At 32.3% G+C, this 20,209-nt stretch overlaps 1 protein-coding gene across 1 annotated transcript in view; it reads left to right on the top strand.

Annotated features, from left to right (window-relative positions):
* Positions 1–3,236: 3,236 nt before the first annotated feature.
* LOC123670620 (protein CBFA2T1) overlaps positions 3,237–20,209 on the top strand; it is a 97,780-nt gene continuing 80,807 nt past the window's right edge. Inside the window, exon 1 of the mRNA XM_045604138.1 lies at positions 3,237–3,393. Coding sequence (XP_045460094.1) covers positions 3,385–3,393 — 9 coding nt within the window. The 5' untranslated portion in view covers positions 3,237–3,384. The remainder of the gene's footprint in view (positions 3,394–20,209) is intronic.

Here is a 20,209-nt window from a genome sequence, read left to right as displayed (position 1 = left end):
AACTCCATTACTGAAAATGAAACAATACACGCTTCAACAACGCATTAAAATTGTTTAAATTCTGTAGATCATTTCTTATTTGTATGCTTCGTTCGGGCCTTTGGTAACCGAAACCATTTTCCTGTATTTGTTGATAAGCTATTAACTTAGTTGACTATAATTATAATTAGTGACATCTAAATATGACATGATTATTCTGGTTTTCCATGGCAACCACAATAGATTTAAAATGGCTATACACAATGACAGATTTAAAGTGTGTTAGGTTTAGATGTCATTAATTATAATTATAGTTAACTAAGTTAATAGCTTATCAACAAATACAGAAAAATGGTATTGGTTACCAAAGGCCCGAACGAAGCATACAAATGAGAAATGATCTACAGAGAAATAGGATTTTACAGACGTTCGAAGAAAATAAAAAACTCAGTATTCGTAAAGCATCCCAACAACTCAATATTTCAGGAAACAGAATATTCAGAACACTTAAAAACAACAATTACATAGCATACCTTTTCTACTTATTAGTGGGCAATAGAAAATTCGCATGCATTTCGCCTTAGAAATTTTCAAAATAAATTTAAATTAAATATTTGAATAGGAATAATTTCATGAAAGGATTTCGATGCAGTCAAAACATATTAAAGAAAACGCGAATTAGTTATTCAACTTCAACACCCTGTATCTCGGAAACGAAGCATTCATAGGAACTTTTTTGCTTAAAATGATGTAATGTATCACCCATTTCAGTTTGTCGGAAACACATCAGAACACCCTGTATAATAACTCACCTTCAAGCTCCCTTTATCAACAATAAGTATTTTAATCTCCATTTTAATACCAACACCAAATAAGTACTTCAGGTAAATTGAGTAGCTCTGAGATTGTCTTCAGTTGGTAGTCTACACTAGATTTGACTATATTTCTATGGAAATGGCTATAAAATTTGTTTTGAGCTCCAAAGACATGGAAATCAACTGTTTGAACAATATCCTTTAGATTTGATAAATAGGGATGGCCAATACAGAAGTCTTTAGTAAGATCTTAAATTTATTCAGGAGTGGGTGGTCACACCTATATTCCTGGATATCTTTCAAGTTTCAAGTCTTGTCTGGTCGTCTGAAGAATGTCAACTTTCAGAATGTAATGTGAAGAATATGGATATGGGTAATTTTCTACATGAATATTTCTCGTTGTAATTATAAGATCCCGCCTGATGCATGAACATCGAAAGAAAGCTAAAATTGGCGTAGTTGATGAAAGAAACCGGTGCTTACTAAAGGTTTGAAGAGGTGATTTCTCACCTGTCACTATCAGGAAATACCGGAACCTCTTGAGCACGTTGTCGAAGAATGCTGTGGGCAAAAAGCATTAGGCACACAATGGTGCAGTGTAGACGTTTTCTTCTTCCATTATAACTTGTGACCTCTCGTTGGAATTAACTTCGATGGAAATCCAATTTACCTTGTACGTGAAAATTGAAAAAATCAAAGGAATGGGTGCTTTAGAAAATAAAGAAACTCTCCACTGACACTGGCTCACGTGTCATAGTTCCATTTCCCAGTATTGTGATATTTTAATGAGAAACTGAATTATAATTATCTACTTTAATTTATGATTATTGTCATTGTACTTACATAATCAATTATGTAAATAATTAAATAATTTTTTCGCCAACAATGACACTTCTTCAGGTTAATTTCAATTTAAAGGCATATATTTGTGGAAATTAATTTTGCTTCATTTTATTTGATGATGAATTTCTATCTTGTGAGAACAAAATCCATTCAAAATAAATTAGTTGGAAACATGAAATATGAGTGTGCCGTTAGAGCTCAAGAAGCAGAATCGTTGGAAAATATTATTAGGTGATCACGAAATGGAATTCAAAGTGAATTCAAATATCTATGAGAGTAGATTATGGAGAATCTCATAGAATAATCAAAATTTTCCATTTTTTTTTTGAGCTGAATGATGGCTGTATTTTTTAATTTGAGCATTCGAGCTGAGATTGGTATCAAAAAATAGAGTTCGACTCATTGATCAAGATTACTTCAGAAGAAAAAATCTAGAAACTGAAAAATTTCATTTTGTTTTCCTGATAATTTCAAATAGTAGTTTGTTATTCTACTTCTAGATGTGGAATGACAACATCAAGCTTCATCAGATTTTCATGTTGATACAGAAAAAATTAAGGAGGAAATTGAAATAAAGGATCTCAATATTTCAGTGCCAACGAATCCAAGTTGAGATTTTGCGATTAGGCATAAAATATTTATTTCTTGTTGATCGCGTATTCAAACTAATAGTAAATACCTACAGGGAAAATATAGAAGCAAAAAAAATATTTCATTGACACCAGCTCCCACCGAGTTGATATTTTGCGTATAGATAATGATTTCATTCTATTTTATTTTTTATAATAATTTTACAATATAAAATAAAAAATTCAATCAGTTAGTTTAAGTAAAATAATCACTCGAAATATCATGTTGAATTTTAGGAGTAGGTACCGTATTATAGAAACCCTGATCAAGATAAACTAACCAACCACAATTACGTCATAGAAAGAAAATGAAAATTTCATATCCATTTAAAGTTATGCGGCCTCCAAGGGCAAAATAGACGTGTGAGCGAACGAGCTCCCAAAAACCAAAAGTGCTTTTCTCAAAGTTTGCATAGTATTATTTTTTCAATTCCTTCAGTTTGTTATATTGATAGAATTCCAGGTTTTTTTGAGGGGAGCAGAACCTATCAATTTTTTATGAAAAATATTTTCTTTAATTTTTTTCTTACAAATTTTCTAATTTTTTCTAATCAATTGGGTGATTATGTCCCCAAATAAATAAATTTATTCTCATGTGAAAAGACCGGCCCAAGTATGGCCTCGAGCCGCATACCCAATTGAACTATTACTATTACTATAGCTTTGATTGTCAGCTCCTCTGTTTTTAGGATTCTCTGACCTCCAAGGGTGCAATTGAGGCTTGCGAATGACGAGTGCTCCTCGAATTTTTTTACTTGATATTCTCATATCAGTGGAGCAGATCTTTCGTTCATCTCATTCGAAATTCGAAGCCGTTTTGTTATTATTCATCCTGCCAAACCATTTGAGTGATTTCCCGATGAAAACTCGCAATTGGCTGCACTGTCAATGCCGTGCATGCGTCAACGGCTCCTTGCATCGCTTTTCTGGAGTTCAGCAGTTTTCAGCGCTCAGTTTTCCGCAGCTCACATCGAAGAGAGGGTGTAATATTGGGACCTTTCAACAGCCGATGTACACGAGGTTTTTCGCGCTACACATGTCAAACGCCGGATAACTTCAAATCTAGATTAAAATCTCGCTTGATAACGCATACGAGGACCCTGTGTGCAGCTGAATCTATGAAGAGGGTAGGTAAAATATGTGTGGATACTTTTCATTTAATTTTTATGGAATCAAGCTGAACGATTTTTATTAGAGAATGTAGTAGAATAAGTAAGTGTTTTGAGAGTATTTTCGATTCGTACGATTCCCAGAAAAAGTTTATGGATTCCGTGTTCTCGTTTATAATTTGTTCGAAAATTCATCATTGTGTTTTTGTGAAGAAGAATTTTTTTTTTTAAATGATAAAGAAAATCCAGTTGTGTTATGTTTGGAAATTATTGTGAAGCATGTCCATTTTTTAAAAATGAGAAACAATAACGCGGACATAGAATTAAGAAAGAAATGAGCTTAATAAATTCATAGGTAAAGGCAAGAAATAAATGGCATTTCTTAGAAGTAAAAGTAATTGGCTTGGATCATCTATATTACATATTCCAATGAATTGAATAGATTCATTAGTAAAAGCAGAGGTGGAATGTCATTCTAGACTCGCAGGATGCGTATTTAAGATGTTTATCAACGCGACAATAGTGACATGCTGAAATCATAATAATTTAATAATAAAAGTTAATTAAAGAATAACGGATTCAATATAAGAGACAAGACAGATCATAGTATGAAATATATGAAACTACAGGGCACAGTTTTTTATATGAAATTTTCGAATATAATGAAATGGCACAATACAATTATTATCCATAAACATGTTAACTATCAATTAAAAGAAACTTAGAGCTTTCAAATTAACAAATCTCAAATGTATGAATATGCCACATATTGGCAAAATCCAGCAAATGTGTTCACTAGCTTTTTTTCTCAATATTTCATAAAAAGTGCTTCCACTGACTTCGATCTCACTATTTAGTTCAACAAAAAACGAGATGAGGGTATATGGAAAATTTTGGTGAGGATCATCTACAATAAATATCATGTTTTTCTGTTGATATGCCCAATATCGCCAAAAAATATTATAAGGAACAGAAAGAAGTAGACTTCACTGTAATCATACCTACTTCTGAAATAGTGAAGATAAATCTGGTTTTGACACAATATAGAATAGGACAAAAACACGTGAGTAGAAATTAGATTGAACTAAAATATTCAAGATATTTCTACGAAGTATTAAACATGGAAGTCAAATATATTATACCTATATTATAAAGTGAATATTTTTCGTAAATTCATTGGGATATTTCTCAATTTGAGTCACATTGAAAGTTCTTACCACTGAACTATTTATATTTTAGAGCGCTCGTTCACCAAACAATCATTATTACGTCATAAACGACGTAGCTGTTCCATTTTAGTTATTTTTCAGATCTGAGATCCCATGATTCGAAAATCATGTTATGCGCATGCTGATTGTCTATACCAAAACAGTGCTTCGAAAAGAGCTCAACCCTCGGTTTCTGAAAGATTGATCAAATCTTTGTTCAACTAATACAACATTCAATTTAAAAGCGATGTCAAATCTATTTGGGTGTCTTAAATGTTTTACAGTGTAAAATTAACTAAAATTAGAAATTAAAGTTAAGTTTTGAGTAAACCAATTGGGAAATGTGCTGCAATCGAAGTTGAGAAGAGATTTACCAACTACCACTATCGCTACTCACCTTTTATGACAATACGTTTTCATGTTGGTTAACTATACTAACTTACATTTCTGCCGCTACTCCAATTTTTATTTGCATCAGAAAATATTTTTCTCCAATTCTGTGGCTAATCCATTCATTCTGCCACATCTTGTACAACAAAATTGTGTGAGAATACCTTCAATTCACAAATATTGTATGGTTATTTTTCATTATTATATGTTGGTACTCGGAACTCTCCTGCCACGGATTTATTCATTATCTGTCAAAATTGTAATACAGAAAACTGTTCGGCCAAACCCAAATTTTTCTATGCAAAAATCTATAAAAAATATTTATGGAAATATTTCCCCAATTTCAATAAAAATGCAGTGAATTGGAGAAAATAATGTATAAAATTAGTACAGAAGGCACATTTTAACACTCGTTCATTAAATTTTGAACTCGTGGGAGAATATCAAAGCCTTCTGCACTTGTATTATAAATAACTATTTTGGTATCTTATCACTACCTATAAAAATTATTTGAAGTTCAATATCTTAGTAAAGATTTTGCCGGAATATATTGTTCTTAAGTGCATAGATGAAATGAATTACCTCGGTATGTAAAAATTCATCCATATTATGCTTAACCATCCTACATTCTGAATTCTATCATGCTTTGCAATGTCATCAAGTTCAATCTTATGATAAATATTTTTTTCTACGGTTTAAATAATTTCCATGGAAATGTTTGGTTAGCCACAGTAAGTTTTCGATCGTGTAAGTTTTGGTATTCACGTGGGAAATATATTCGACACAAGAACTGTTAGAATTTTTGCAGATGTTCCCTGTCACTGCGTGTGATGTATGTATCAAATTGGTTCGATAGATTCGAGTGGAGTATAAGACACAGGTGTTGCAATCCCCCACGCTCCGCTGTACTCGAATATCAGGGTAAAGGTTTCCACTCGGATGACCTTAGCACCTGTAGGCGTTTCAAAAACCCTCCCCGGGTACCTCGTCTCCCGCGCCATTTGTCTTTTGATAGATTACATACCGGCACGGGATGCTGAAGATACCGAGAGGGGTCTTATCTTCTCAACTCATTCATGCGTTGAGTTTGGGGAATTCATATATTAATCCCCCACAGGCCAGGCTTGTTTGCTTATACTTCGGGGAGGGGATTAATAGGTCCTGCCGCAGTTGATTTTAGAAATGAACGCTGTACGGTCGAAACTTTTCGAATGATAATAATTGAATTGAAATGAATTACAAAGACCACGCCAGATGATGTAGACACAATTTTTTTTGGGTGGACCATGTAAAAACTAAACATTTGTAATAGTCTGAAAGCTGGTTCGCATTTGGCTAGTATTTTAGTCGAGTGGCGAGAAATTTAGTAACTAAAATACTCGCTTCTACCCAAAAATCATTGGCACTTTGCCTTAGTACCTACAGTTCACAAGTGAGTAGTGTTTTGCAACAGCCTACAACGAAATGAAATAAATAAAGTGATCAGGCATTAAGCTAATCGTAATGACAATTTTAGAAGAGGTAGATGAGAAGAGTTGTCATATGGGTACGAACATGGATCGAAAGAAGATATAAACTAGAATCTACTAACAATTTTCTGGAGGAATTAACATTGGAAGATCCCATTAATGTGTGAATTTTCTGTTAATGGAAATAGAGTCTCAAATTAAGCGTAAACATACCCTTTCAAGAGAAAGTATTGGTGCAATTACTAAATTTCGTTAATTACGAGTAGTTCTATATTTTCTTGCTACTGGATTCAGTTTACAAATCTCGTGGAAGAAAAGAAAATAAATCCAGATCACCAGTTTGAGTTTTGCAAAGAGCTTTCAACAATCCACCAATTGGTACGACTAACTGAAAATATAAAGGAGCTAATGAACCTATTGACAGATACTGGTGCAATATTCTTAGATATAGAAAAGGCATTCGATAAAATGTGTCATCAAAGTTTGATATTCAAAATAAAGTTGATGAAACTTACGAAATCAATCCAATCGCACAGAAAATTTAGAGCGAATATCGATAATACCAGGTCGACGATCAGATAAATTGAAGCTGGAGTTTCCCAAAGATCGGTGATAGGACCACTGTTGTTTAACTTATATATAGCAGACATACCAAATAGATGGATAGATGCAAGATTGCCCACCGCTATTTACTATGACAGTATAGAATGAGGAAAAAATTACCAGGCAGTTACAGATAGACTTAGACAAACTGATGGAAATGGACATTCAAAGTGAAGACATCGAAAACAGTTGCAATTTACTTCGGAGGAATAACAGTAAAGAAAGAGAAAGCAGCTAACGTCAAAATGGAAAATCAGACGATAGAATGAGAAAAAGGAGCAAAATATCTAGGTGAAATTCTAGATGAAGAAATGAAATTTGAAAAATGGAGAAAACAGAAAAAAGGCAAGACAATTGCACGGGAGACTGAACCCGCTGCTAAATCCAAAAAGGAAACTTTCCTTAGAAAACAAGATGAAGATAATAAAAATACTGCTGATGCCAAGCATTACACATGAAAGAGAAACTCAACGGCGAAAACTGTTGCTACATAGCTATCACCGTTAAATAGTAACCGGGTGTATTTCGAAAATATTAATTTTCGAAATATTGCTGTAACTTTTCTTCTGTTGAAAACTTTTTATTTCTGTGAAAACATTCTGTAGCAATTTTTTCAGTAGAATTGAATGACGTCAATTGAAATTCCAGCAAACTGTTATTTTATTAGATAACACAATAATTAACTGAATTTACTTATAGTATAATTAAAAAATGAGAGATATCGAATCTTCTAAAAAAAAGAAATTAAAAAAGCTTCAGAAATCGGCAGTTATTTCTAAGAAATCCAAACTTCGTTACGAGGGTACATACAAAACTGTCAAGAAATGGATTTCAGGAAAAGGCAACGAAATCGATGAAAAAGTATTACTTGCTTACTACTTACTTACCGTTCGCTGAACGGTAAGTGATTCACTTACCGTTCAGTTTATCTCAGGAATCAGAAAAAGTAATCTACCGATCTAGCAACAAACGCGGTAACTAATAAAAGTTGTTCTATCGTGCCAAAGTCTGTATTTTTTATCCAAGCTAGAATATCTCTGAATTTAAATTGATTTGATGAGGTTTCATGTACGTGTTAAAAAATATCTATTCTGAAAGAAGACGCATATTAATATGCGTCCACAAGAATTCATGTGGATAGCATTTTCCTAGAAAATTTAATATTTTTTGATAGATTACTTACGTCACTCTGAAAACGAATTTAAGGGATTTCAGGCAGAAAGCAAGTTTGAACATTGTATGTTATCTCATATCGAAATGTTATTACGATGTAAAACCTCTCATTAGCATAATAATTACAATTTCTATCGAATGAACGAGCCATTGTTCATGCTGTCAACAAAAAATAAGTAATTTCTGAAAACAGATGTGGCCTATAGCTTCGGCTCTTTCCACCAGCAGACGCATGCCATATAATAATAGCCAATTAGGATGAGCATCACGTTTTTCTAGTTAAATCGTAGAGATATAATTTTTGCTTTATGGTGAGATCGTGAGTCCCATAACTAATATTTTATGGTGTCTGAGCGGACCGTTTCGAAACTAATTATTCACTATCGATAGTTACTACATGAAGCAACAGTGAAGTCAAGAGAATGCATAAGCATACCTATATTAGACTTCTAATGAGGTAGTGAAACCCTATTAGGTTTACGTTTTCTTTATTTTATCAAGCTCAGGTTGAATTGTATCTATCATTCCAAATGAAAAATCCTGTGATTCAATTTTCAATTTTCAAAAGCGACAAAGTAGCAAATATTTATATATGTGTCTTTTCAAGAGAGTTGCATTCAGTCCAGTTCAGGCTTAGAATAGTTATTTATAATACAAGTGCAGAAGGCATTGATATTCTTCCACGAGTTCAAAATTCAAAAACGAGCCACGAAGTGGCGAGTTTTTGAATGAACGAGTGGTAGAATGAGCCTTCTGTACGAGTATTATACATTATTTTCTCTAATTCAATGCATTTTTATTGAAATTAATGAAATATTTCCATAAATATCATTAAGTGATTTTTGCATTGAAAAATGTTGGTTGGCAGAACTGATTTCTTTAAGGCAAATTGATGAATTGACAGATAAAGCCGTGGCGGAAAGTTCGGAGTACCAACATATAATAATGAAATATAACCATGAAAACTGTGCGTTTCTGATATATTCTCGCACGATTTTGTTCTACAAGATGTGGAAGAATGAACGGAATAACCACAGAATTAGAGAAAATATATTTTTTCAAAGAACAAACTACTCGAAAACGATGCATTATAATATGTGAAAATATAATGAATACTTTCATATTTAAAAATGATCAAATATTTATTAATGAGCATTCAATTGAGTTTCAAGAGTTTGTTTCACAATAAAATTGTCATAATGAAGAAACTGGGAAATGTTGATGGAAATTTGCTTTCGGAGAAGATTCATCATATAAATCAAAAACTATATTTAACAAATTATTTTCTTCGATGAAACAATATATGAGATATAACTGAAAATTAAATATTTTTTGAATTTTTAATTTAATTGTTGTTGTGATATTGATTTTCAACATCTCTTGTCAAGTACAAGACAAAGATTCACTCAGTATATGTCAAATCCCCAGAGTGATAAACGTAGATAGAGGAAGCATATGTCATTTTCAGTGAGCAAATTTTGTGTTCAACATGAACTATCAAATTTGATGAAGCGCGCGGAAAAAAATATCAGTGATACGATAGTTCACACAATTCGCGAGTCTCCCCACAAAGAACGCAATTCTTATGTCCTATAGTGAATCAACGTTTCATATTAACTCAAAATATATTGAAATAAATACCTAAATATATCAGAAATTCAGAAAACAAACTTTGAGCGACAAACGACGTGAAACAACCGGTGACACTAGGAGAGTAAAAGTTGCCAAACCTTGGATTTCAGCAGATACAGAGAATAATAAATATTATGCTTATTATAAATTCGATTATTAGAAAAAATTCCAGATTCCAAATATTCAAATTTGTATATTTAATCGGGAATCACTCAAATAAATATATTTCATTCAATATAATATACATTCATATTGATATAGTAAAATTGTGGATTTGAAAATATATTAAAATCCGACAACGTATAATCTAACCATGTTTGGGACATGTGAAAATTGCGTATACTTCTTTTATCTGTGTTCATTACTCTATGATCAAATCTTTTATTATTGATTTTTTTTCCATAGCAAACTGGTTCATGAAGTGATCTATTTAAATCATTAAACATTATGCCTGCGAAAAGGTACATTATGAAGTGATAAAAGTTACTAAGCTGTATAGATCTTCGAGCCCATCAATGATGAATCCAAACACGAAAAATATAAACGAGATTTTCTGGTATTCTTTCGTTCTATACACTGATGAAATTTTGAAAAATGGTTGTATTTCCAGAAATGATACATTCATAGAAAACATTGCATAGCTTACCCGTCGCGCACTGTTATGATCTCACAGGACAGAAAACTCAATGATACTCGTTATGATAATATTCAATTTGAATTATTCCGTTGAAACTCAATCATTTTCTTACGTAAAATATTACAAAAGCAAAATGGCGAATGCACCACTCTCAACTTTAGTCAAGTTTATCTTCAAAATTTATTAGAAGAAACCTTCAAAAAGATGTATTCAAAAAAATAAATTAAGAAAAAGGAAGATATTAAATAAATATTCATAAATTGGGAAATATCCATTGATTTTCATATGTAGAATATTTCGAAATGGCGAATGCATCGGTCTCAGGTTTATCTTGAGTTAGCTTTATTATTGATGATAATGGTATGTCACTAGAGTGGAGGCCGGGTAGGAGGTCGCCTAGGGCGGCAAAATTTACGGGCGGTATTTCAAGCTGGATCAACAAAAATCACATGTGTAGAAATTCCAAGTACCAAGTCAGATTTAATTCGGTCAGCAACAACACGAAGGAATACCGACAAATTTAACAAACATCAAAAACCATGGTTTTTGCCGCATTAAGCATTATACTCATAAATATCCTGATGTCGCGTAATCTCCTCATGGTGCTGTTCACGAGTTATTGACGCTAAAAAACACATGCACTCGTCAGGCGTCCGCTTTGCTGAACATTGCCGAATTCTATTGCCATTTGGGGCGGCTTTAAGATTATTTTCCTTTTCAATTCTCCAATTATATGCATAATACAATTGTTTTACTCGATAATCTTAAAAAAAAAATAAAATGTTCAAGCTTTCTATGAAGTCAAAACTGAGCACAAGAACCTGAAACTGCAGGACCCGCTCTACAGGGGCAGTGAATAATGAAGGGCGGCATTATCTACATTTCGCGAGAAATGTAAGAGAAAATTTCAACTAATTTCACAAATGATTTTTCTTATCAAATTCACTAATCTTAAACATCTTTGCTTCGAGAATGTCTGCAACATCTATTTGAACTAAAAATACTGCTTCATCTGCATCATGCGGTTGTTTTATACAATCATATCAAAGAAAAAAGAACTGAATGTTCGAGCGTTTTATGAAATCGAAACTCAGCAGAAGAATCTGAAACCTGAATTCAATTCAAATATTTCATCACTTATTCATAACAATTCAGTTGAGCACGTTTATTGTTTATTTTATTCCACGTTTCCTATCATCTATTCGATTTAAATTTGAATCGATAAAAAGAAATTACACTTGAAATACATTTTATTTTTTCTCTCCTAAAATACTTTTCATGAAAAAAAGGGGAGTTTTTCACACTAAATCTATGAATACAAATTCACCAATCCAATCAACCTGCCCCCCTTCTTTTTTTTAGTACAAAAACTGCAAGGTCGACTTGTATTTTTGCCTAGGCGGCAGAAACCCTAGAGCAGGCGTTGGAGCCCGATTATACAATTATTATCATTAATTTTTGGCTTTGTGTAGCTTCTGTTAGGGCGCCAAATTGGGTCCCTGCCTAGGGCGGCAGTTTTGCTTGCAATATCTTTTTCAATGGAGAAGTATTTTACAAATTTGAAAGTTCCCACTTGAAATTTCATGGTAGAGGTAAATTAAATATTGTTTTTATTCGATAATTAGTTATAAAACTTTAATTGGCATATAAAATTCATTATATTCATTAATTCATTATGCATTACTATAAATTTGAACAACTACATATTTCAAAACACAAAAATCATTCTATACGTAGGTTCTTACTACGCAAAAAGTTAAATCATACCGTCAAAATTTCACTATTGTGAGCATTAATAAAGTATTATTGTTCTTGGCTATTGAAGAAACTTTAATAGACTTGAAAGTTGAAGTAACCAGATTTCCACAACATTTTTGATACGCTCTCGAGGTACGTTTTGACATTAAAAAAAAAACCTCATGGACAAGTGTGTGATAACTTTAGCTTTCAAATTCAGAGCTCGAATTATTTCTTAAGTTTCATGTAACTTATAGGTTACTGCTAATAACATATATTTCACAACCATTGTAGAAATCGAAGAAATTATATTTCTCATCATTGTCCTCATTCTAAAAACTGTCGTCTCCCACAATTATACCCATAATTTTCGATGCTTAGCTTTTATTGAAATGAATAGGTTGTGATTTCTTTGTGATACCTATCAAAAACGTCGTTGTCACGCGATATTCATATCCAACTTATGTTTAATTCACACTTGGGAAATTCGACAAATGGATGTAGGTACACTAACGATGATATGAATTATTTAGAAAAGATAAATACCTCCGTCTTCATTTGAATGATACCAGCAGATGCTATTTTTCATGGACGAAATATTTTCAAAGATAATTCGAATAATCACTTGACAAATTATATCAATTTAGATATTCGGAAGGAGAATTTTCGTTAATTTGAACGCGTTTTTGAATTTCGGCCTATACTTTCATAGAACTTGAGGTTTGTTCCATAAACATTATTTTTCATCACTCAAGCAAGGTGATTCATTAGCTTACCGATAAACTTTTCCATGAGAAAGGTCATGTAATTTTTACAAAAAAATATTATGGGAACATATATGCGGTTTCAATTATTTTAGGGAACAAATGGCTTCAAAAGTGTCATTCATGGTTATCGATATGATTTATTAATTACAAAAAAGTATGCTAAGAAAAATGCGTAAATACCCTTGTCATTTCAGTGTCAATAGGTGGGTTTCATAATAGTTACTATCGTGTTGATTTGCTCGATCAAATCATTTCTATGTCTCAATTTCATTTGTTACACTTCCATACAATGAAAAACATGCACAAAATTTTTTTATTGTTTGAGCCTCTGATAAATGTTGTTTCTGAATTGTTCAATTGAATGCCATCTGAAAGCGTTACAATAAATTACGCCAATTTTTGTACCTTCATTTATCAATAATGGGAAAATTTGAAAAATTAATTTTTTAGATTTTTGTGGATAGTGCTTACTTTATACTCGATTATCTCGAAAAAGATACATTCTATGAAAAAATTTCAAGAGCCCTTTTATTAGTGAAACTCTGTTGATTTATTATTCATTTATTCATTCGAATTAAACTTGTCTCGGCAGCTATGACCATTGACACGAGATCACTGATCACATTGAGAGTAGACAATATTACATCAATATAGATTTAAATAATTGAGTATAGTTCATTATCTTTGAAAAATCGTATGGTTTCTTCGATCTGAGTGTGTGAACTTAGTACATCATGCAGGCGCTCACTGATATCTATCATATCGTCGGCGTACATCTCCATAGTATGGGCATAAAGATATTAGGTGCTTCACGGTCAGACGAACATCAAGGCAGTGATTTCATAAATTATTTTTTCGAAAAAAATACTCTTTTGTAGATTTTCAATAGGAAAAGGATCGTCACACCCCTATATCTACGCCACTGGATAATTTTGGTGGGAGACACTTACCTAATTCGAAACACTACATTACTTAGACTTCATTACCTGAAAATTCACACAATGAATGTGGCAATACTAGAGTTACAAAGTGAAAAACTTTAACACACTGTATCTCGAAAACGTTTTAAAGTTTTTATAATCGTGAAAAAAATTAGAAAAAATTTGTGTCGGGAGTTCTGAGTTCATTCATGCGCCTATTAAATAACATAATATTAAATGTAGGTAATGTATTATAATATGAGAAGTAATTTATTATGACGAAGTCAGTTATTAATGATGTCAGTTATTTAATCCAGATGATGAGATCCTCCTGAAATTCATATGGATATTCGAGTAATCTGTTGTTATGGAAAAATTATGTATTTTTTCGATATTCTTGAATTTTCTATGGTCGAGGTGTTGAAATAATTATGCAATTGGTAATTTTATATCTGCAGTTCTTCTTCTTCTTAACGTGCTTCTCTATAGTTACGTGTAAATAATGAAACATGAAATTCTGCGTGAAAGTTGATATTGTAATTTCATACCTAAATGCTTTCATTTTCATTCCGTACGAATCTGCAATTCTGAAGTTATAAAGAAAACAAAATAGTATTTTGTTTGTAAACAATTAGTCACGTCTAGAAGAAATGCAAAATCGTGAATTAAAAACAGTATAAAATAATACTGCAAATAATATTTTTGTAACAATATGATTTCTTTTAAATCTTCAAATATGTATTTAAAATTAGCATTATTTTGTTTTCACGATATATGAAAACTGAATGTGGATTTCTCTTGTTGGATGGCCTCGTATTATATTAACATAACTATGAACTGACTGCATTAATTATTGAAAGTAGTATCCTTCCCCATTAGATATGGTGTGATATGACAATAATTGCAATTTAATGCGTTTCGGAAAAGTCCCACCTGAAACAACTCCTGAACGTCTATTGAATGAATAAATTATTATGTGACAATATTCCTGATACAGCTGAATGTTGAACTAACAAACGATGATTACGTAGGTTCTGCTGAGAAAATCGAATCTGTACCTACTCATGTGATTTGACAGGTTTTTATACTTGATGGTTATAATTTTACAAATAATAGTTTGCTGTGTTAGAATTTTGTATGACATTGGCATTCCGCCCTCATATACATATGTGTATACTGAGTGTCCCAAGGTATCGTATACAGACAATATTTAGCTTATTTGACAAGATAATAAAAAATTTAAAATTGCTTGAAATAACATCAAAGCACTTTCCCAATACAATGATGTATAGAAAAGATTCTTACATTTGACAGCCCTGTGGTAGATACCCCTAATTTTTTATTTTCAAATGGCCCCCCTGTATATTGTCAGTGAAAATTGCGTGACATTCTATTTGGAATACAACGAAAGCACATACTTGGTATTGTTTCATTAATAACAACATTAACTTTGTGTGAAGTATGAATCGCAACCAAAATATCTACTATGCAATTCAAAAACCGAAGCAACAATTAAAGCAAGTGTTCAAAATTATTTATTGTCTTATTATTTCTCGGTTTTTTAAAACAAAAAATTTATCAACTTCTCATATGTGAAGTTTGTACAAAGATGGGTGGAGGCATTTCATTTTTTTTTTTTGTTTGTACAAACTTCACATATGAGAAGTAGATGAATTTTTTGTTTCAAAAAACGGAGAAATAACAAGATCATAAATTATTTTGAGCACTTACTTTAATTGTTTCTTCGTTTTTTGAATTGCATACTAGGTTAAACTATGATTCCCATTATAAATGATGTGAATCATGGGTTAACGTCGTGTGTTAATATATGAGATTAATTTCACCGCATTCAGACAATTTTTCAATTCTGGAAAAGGAACCTACTCGAGCGGGACTCGAACCCGCATCCTCCGAATAACTAGTTCGACGCTTTACCGTGAAATTAATCTCATTATTCATAATCATTAACAATTTCAATTCTTCTAACTAATCAACTATTAACGACTAGTGGTTGAAATAACAAACACAGACACACAGATAAATAGTGACCTCAAGTGCAGCTTTGTGTTTACGGCATACGGCATAACCCCAGAGTAAAGAAGAAAATCTGGCATGTTCTGGACCAGTTTTCCTACACCGTTGTTGCTGAATAGGGTTAGGATATCTCAATCCAGCGGACACCTGCGATGCGTCGATGTTTTCATCGCCTGCTAGACTCCATGGGAAACATACATCCTTCTGACACAGGACCGTATTGTTCTGTTTTGCGGTGATTGAAATGAAAGTTAGCAATACTCCAAAGTAATAATGACTTTTGTTCGTCATAAGCAAGTCGATTTTGATTGACCAAAAGATAATTGAGGAAGATTGACATTTGCTATATTTCCACATAGCATATTCAAACGGAATTGGAATATTTACATACAAAGAAAAAAAAATTGTTATTATGCCCACCAAATTGTCAAGATAAATTACAGATCTTTTACTCAAAGGTTGAGCAATATAAATATATGAAAATTGTTGCGTATGATAAAACTACTGTTTTTTCTGCTAGCAATAAAGAACATTCGATAAGACAAGCTATCCACTTTTATAAGTGAAAATTCTACGTTCCTATAAATTTAATAAAAACGAGATATTTTTCATCTAATGTATTGAAGTTGTAACTGAGACAATATAAGGTATTGTGAATTGTTGCTGATTCATTTCGGTGAGCATTATTTGTAAGCATGTTAATTGAAAAAAATAATAGTGTTTATAATCTTTTTTGAACAAATTTTTGTATCATTCATTCAAGGATATCGTTAACAGCGAATAACACCTACGTGTATTGGGCACTGAATCCTTTGTTTTCACAACTAACATTTAATTGGAAATAATTATATTTTCATTACAGTAATTATTGCTTGTGATTGTAATGTAGTTCCCTTCCTGATGTTAGATCAGCTGGAATTTTGAAAGATGTGAAAGAGGTTCCAAGAATTTTTTGAAAATATCAAAGTAGCATTTCAGTAAGTTGTAAGTACATTAAGTAGTTGGAAATATTTACCTTTTCGGAAAAAAATGAAAAGTTCTGATTTGAAATCTTTGAGCGAGTAAGTTGCGGTACTTGAGACGTACTAGTAGGATTAGTACAAGAATAATTGGTACCAAGAAGAGTTCTGGAGAAATCGTGAAAGAGGGGACCAATGGTAATATTCCATGCAATATTTCTGTTATGCATTCCTGTATAACTTTAACATTTCATTTCCTTGTAGAGAATTGATAACAGAATTGATTAATCTTCTGCTCACACATATCATATCGCACCTATCGTGAATTACTGTAACATCTCTGAAAATGTATCTGTAGGTATGTAGTATAAACTGCAATAAGTTCAGTTGGCCGAGAAAATATATCAGAAGTAGAATAAAAAAGGAAAAAATTTGAATATAAAAACTACAAAAAAAAACATTCAAAAAGGAATCTGAAATAAGTGAAAACCTCAAACGCCATTTAACAAAAGTTAGGATTTTCGAGATGTTTCCACGGTAGGTATGATGTATCTTTCGTTGTTATATGTGAATTTACGTTCATTTACATGCACACTTTATAATAACTTCACTTTTATTACATCGGCTTGTTCATTCACTTTCTATCTTCTACTTTTTCTTCATCGGTCACGTCTTGTCCACAACTGGATCTTCATATATCTACATATTGTTTATTTAAATTTTGCATGTTTGTTTTGAAAGTAGATAATCTTAATATAAGTTCACAATTTTATAAGTATTGCGATTTTTTCTCATGATTTTTCTTTATTTGGGGTTAAAGAAACTGGGCTGAAAAACACTGTTCTAGATAACAGGATTTCTCTGAAAGGGTATCAGTTTTGTTGATGTGATACATTGTCTAGGGGGAGAGGTGTAGGTCTCGGTATAGCTTCATATAAAAAATTGCTTTAAATCTTCTCTATTATTCAAAGAATCGAACAATGACTCAAAGCATCTTTCGATAAAGAAACTTAGAAGTTTTCATTCTTGATTAATTCTTGGGATAATCTACAGGCCGCCAAGATCTTGTGTTTCTAATTCTACTGCTCTTATACATAATGCCTTATCTTAAATTAGTCCGTGTGTGTTGATATTGCATGGGTGATTTGAATTTGAATTTCATGGAAATTGATGACCTACATATTGAACGGTTGAATGGTGTAATGATGGGTATTGACCTTAAACCTTAATCCTATCTGGATCACTGGCCGTTCATCAACTAACATTGTCGAATTATTATTTCGGACTCCACTGGTATTGAAAATAGCAGTGTGCGGCACTTTTGATGCTGAAGATATATATGGCCATAGATTATAACCTTCAGTTTTATGCACAATTCTTCTCTGAGAAAATCTGAGAAATGTATTATTACTTTCTTATTTTTCAAGGTATGATTTCAAAAAAAAAACTCATGTCAATTCACTAGAATCCACTCTATTCTAGCGAATATTGACCCCAAATTCAATTCTCTAATCAGTTGATATGTCCAATGAAGAGAGCCCGAGTCACAAAAAGGAGGCCCTCTTGGTTGTCATAAAGATCTTGATTGATGAAAGGAAGAAAGGCCTCGCGTTTTAAGTCATCTAAATCGGAAAAAGTATTATTTGAAATTAACAAAGATTAAATACAATTTTATTGAGTGCTTTATACGTAGGGGAAAAAAAGCATATTTAAACTTCGGGATATATAGTGTTTCTATAGGATATATCACGGATTGTTTCTTAGTCAAAATCTAGTCCTGTCAATGTAGATGGTTTTTTCACGATCTTCCAGCGGCTCTTTCTCATATTCTAGACAATATTTTGACTAGCTAGATAATGGTTTGGCCAACGCACGATGCATCCTCCATCGAGCACAAACTCTTCATGACATAATTAAGTATGGCAGGTTTTCTAACATACCTCCTTAGTTTTTTTAGATGACAGAAATCAATGCAGTAGGTTTGAGTGAAGAATATATTGATGTATACCACAAAGGTGTGCTTCAGGAGTAACTTTTCGGTCTAGTTTAATTTCTGATTTTTACAGCTGATCTAAGTAATTTAATTAAGTGTTATGGCTATCATTCTTTTGACGGCGATAGTCAAATTTATTGAGGGTTCCATTCGAATGAAGTGTTCATTAATAAACAAGAATCTGTATTTCATTGTTGCTAGGAAACATAATTTGCACAATCGCAGTAAATCAAATCTTCTGTTTGATAGTGAAGCTTATATTTCTCAAACTCATTAATCGTCGATCAATATTCCTGAAGCCCCAAAAAATAGTTAAGAACCTTGGCGTGTTCATTCATTATCAGTCGAAATTTTCGAATCATGTATTTAATTCTTTTCAAAGAACATAAATCATTGAAACTTCTCTACAGTTCTCGACACTTAGTAAAAAAGATTGAGATTGAGTTTACGGCCACTTTTCCTTCAAACAGAAGGAAATTGAACGTGGCTTGGTGAATTCATAAAACTTGAAATGTTCATCAGTTATTCCTCCTCAAAAGTTCAATTCACATAAATATTTTCAAGATGAATATTTCTCAGGAACCACTCAGTTTTATCAAGATGGTTCAGCACTTTGCTTATGGAACTGTGTTCCATAACTTATGTTGTACACCGGTAAAAAGACCAATTAGTTAAGATTACCTCAGAATTAGTTCTATTTTGTGTTGAGTAACAATTGTGTTCGAACGTGCTGAATAAACCATGCTTAAAATGCCGAGACTTGGTTAATGAAACCGAATAAATATATTTTAAATTATTATATTCAATTGGACTTGAATAATTTTTTTCTGATGGGAGTAGTCTGCTCTTGATGTTGTATTTCATTCTCGAATTTAATGAAACGAATATTCAGCAATGATTTTGGAACTACAATTTGACAGCTTGAAGAAATCTTCGTTTGTCTAATGAGAAATACTAAAACCATTCGAATAACGTGAAAAGATGATTCTGGAAAGTTCTGGTCAAAAGAGTCAATTTTCGAAATAAAAAGCACAAACTTTCCGAAATATATACTCGCAACAATCTCTTCTCTCCGAACCATAAATTAGAGAAGGAGATGTACGTAAAAACCCCAAAGTAATCAACATAGATAGAGGGAGCACAATATATGTCATTTTCAGTAAGCGTCTACCAATACGAACTATCAAATTTGACATGAAGCGCGCGGAAATGAAAACATATCAGTGATACGATAGTCCACTCCATTCGCGAGTTTCTCCACAAAGAACGCACTCCTCATATCCCATAGTGAGTCAACGTTTCATATCAACTT

Source organism: Harmonia axyridis, chromosome 1, assembly GCF_914767665.1.
Source record: "Harmonia axyridis chromosome 1, icHarAxyr1.1, whole genome shotgun sequence".
In the NCBI taxonomy this organism is placed as follows: domain Eukaryota; kingdom Metazoa; phylum Arthropoda; class Insecta; order Coleoptera; family Coccinellidae; genus Harmonia; species Harmonia axyridis.
This window is presented reverse-complemented; position numbering and strand designations above follow the sequence as displayed.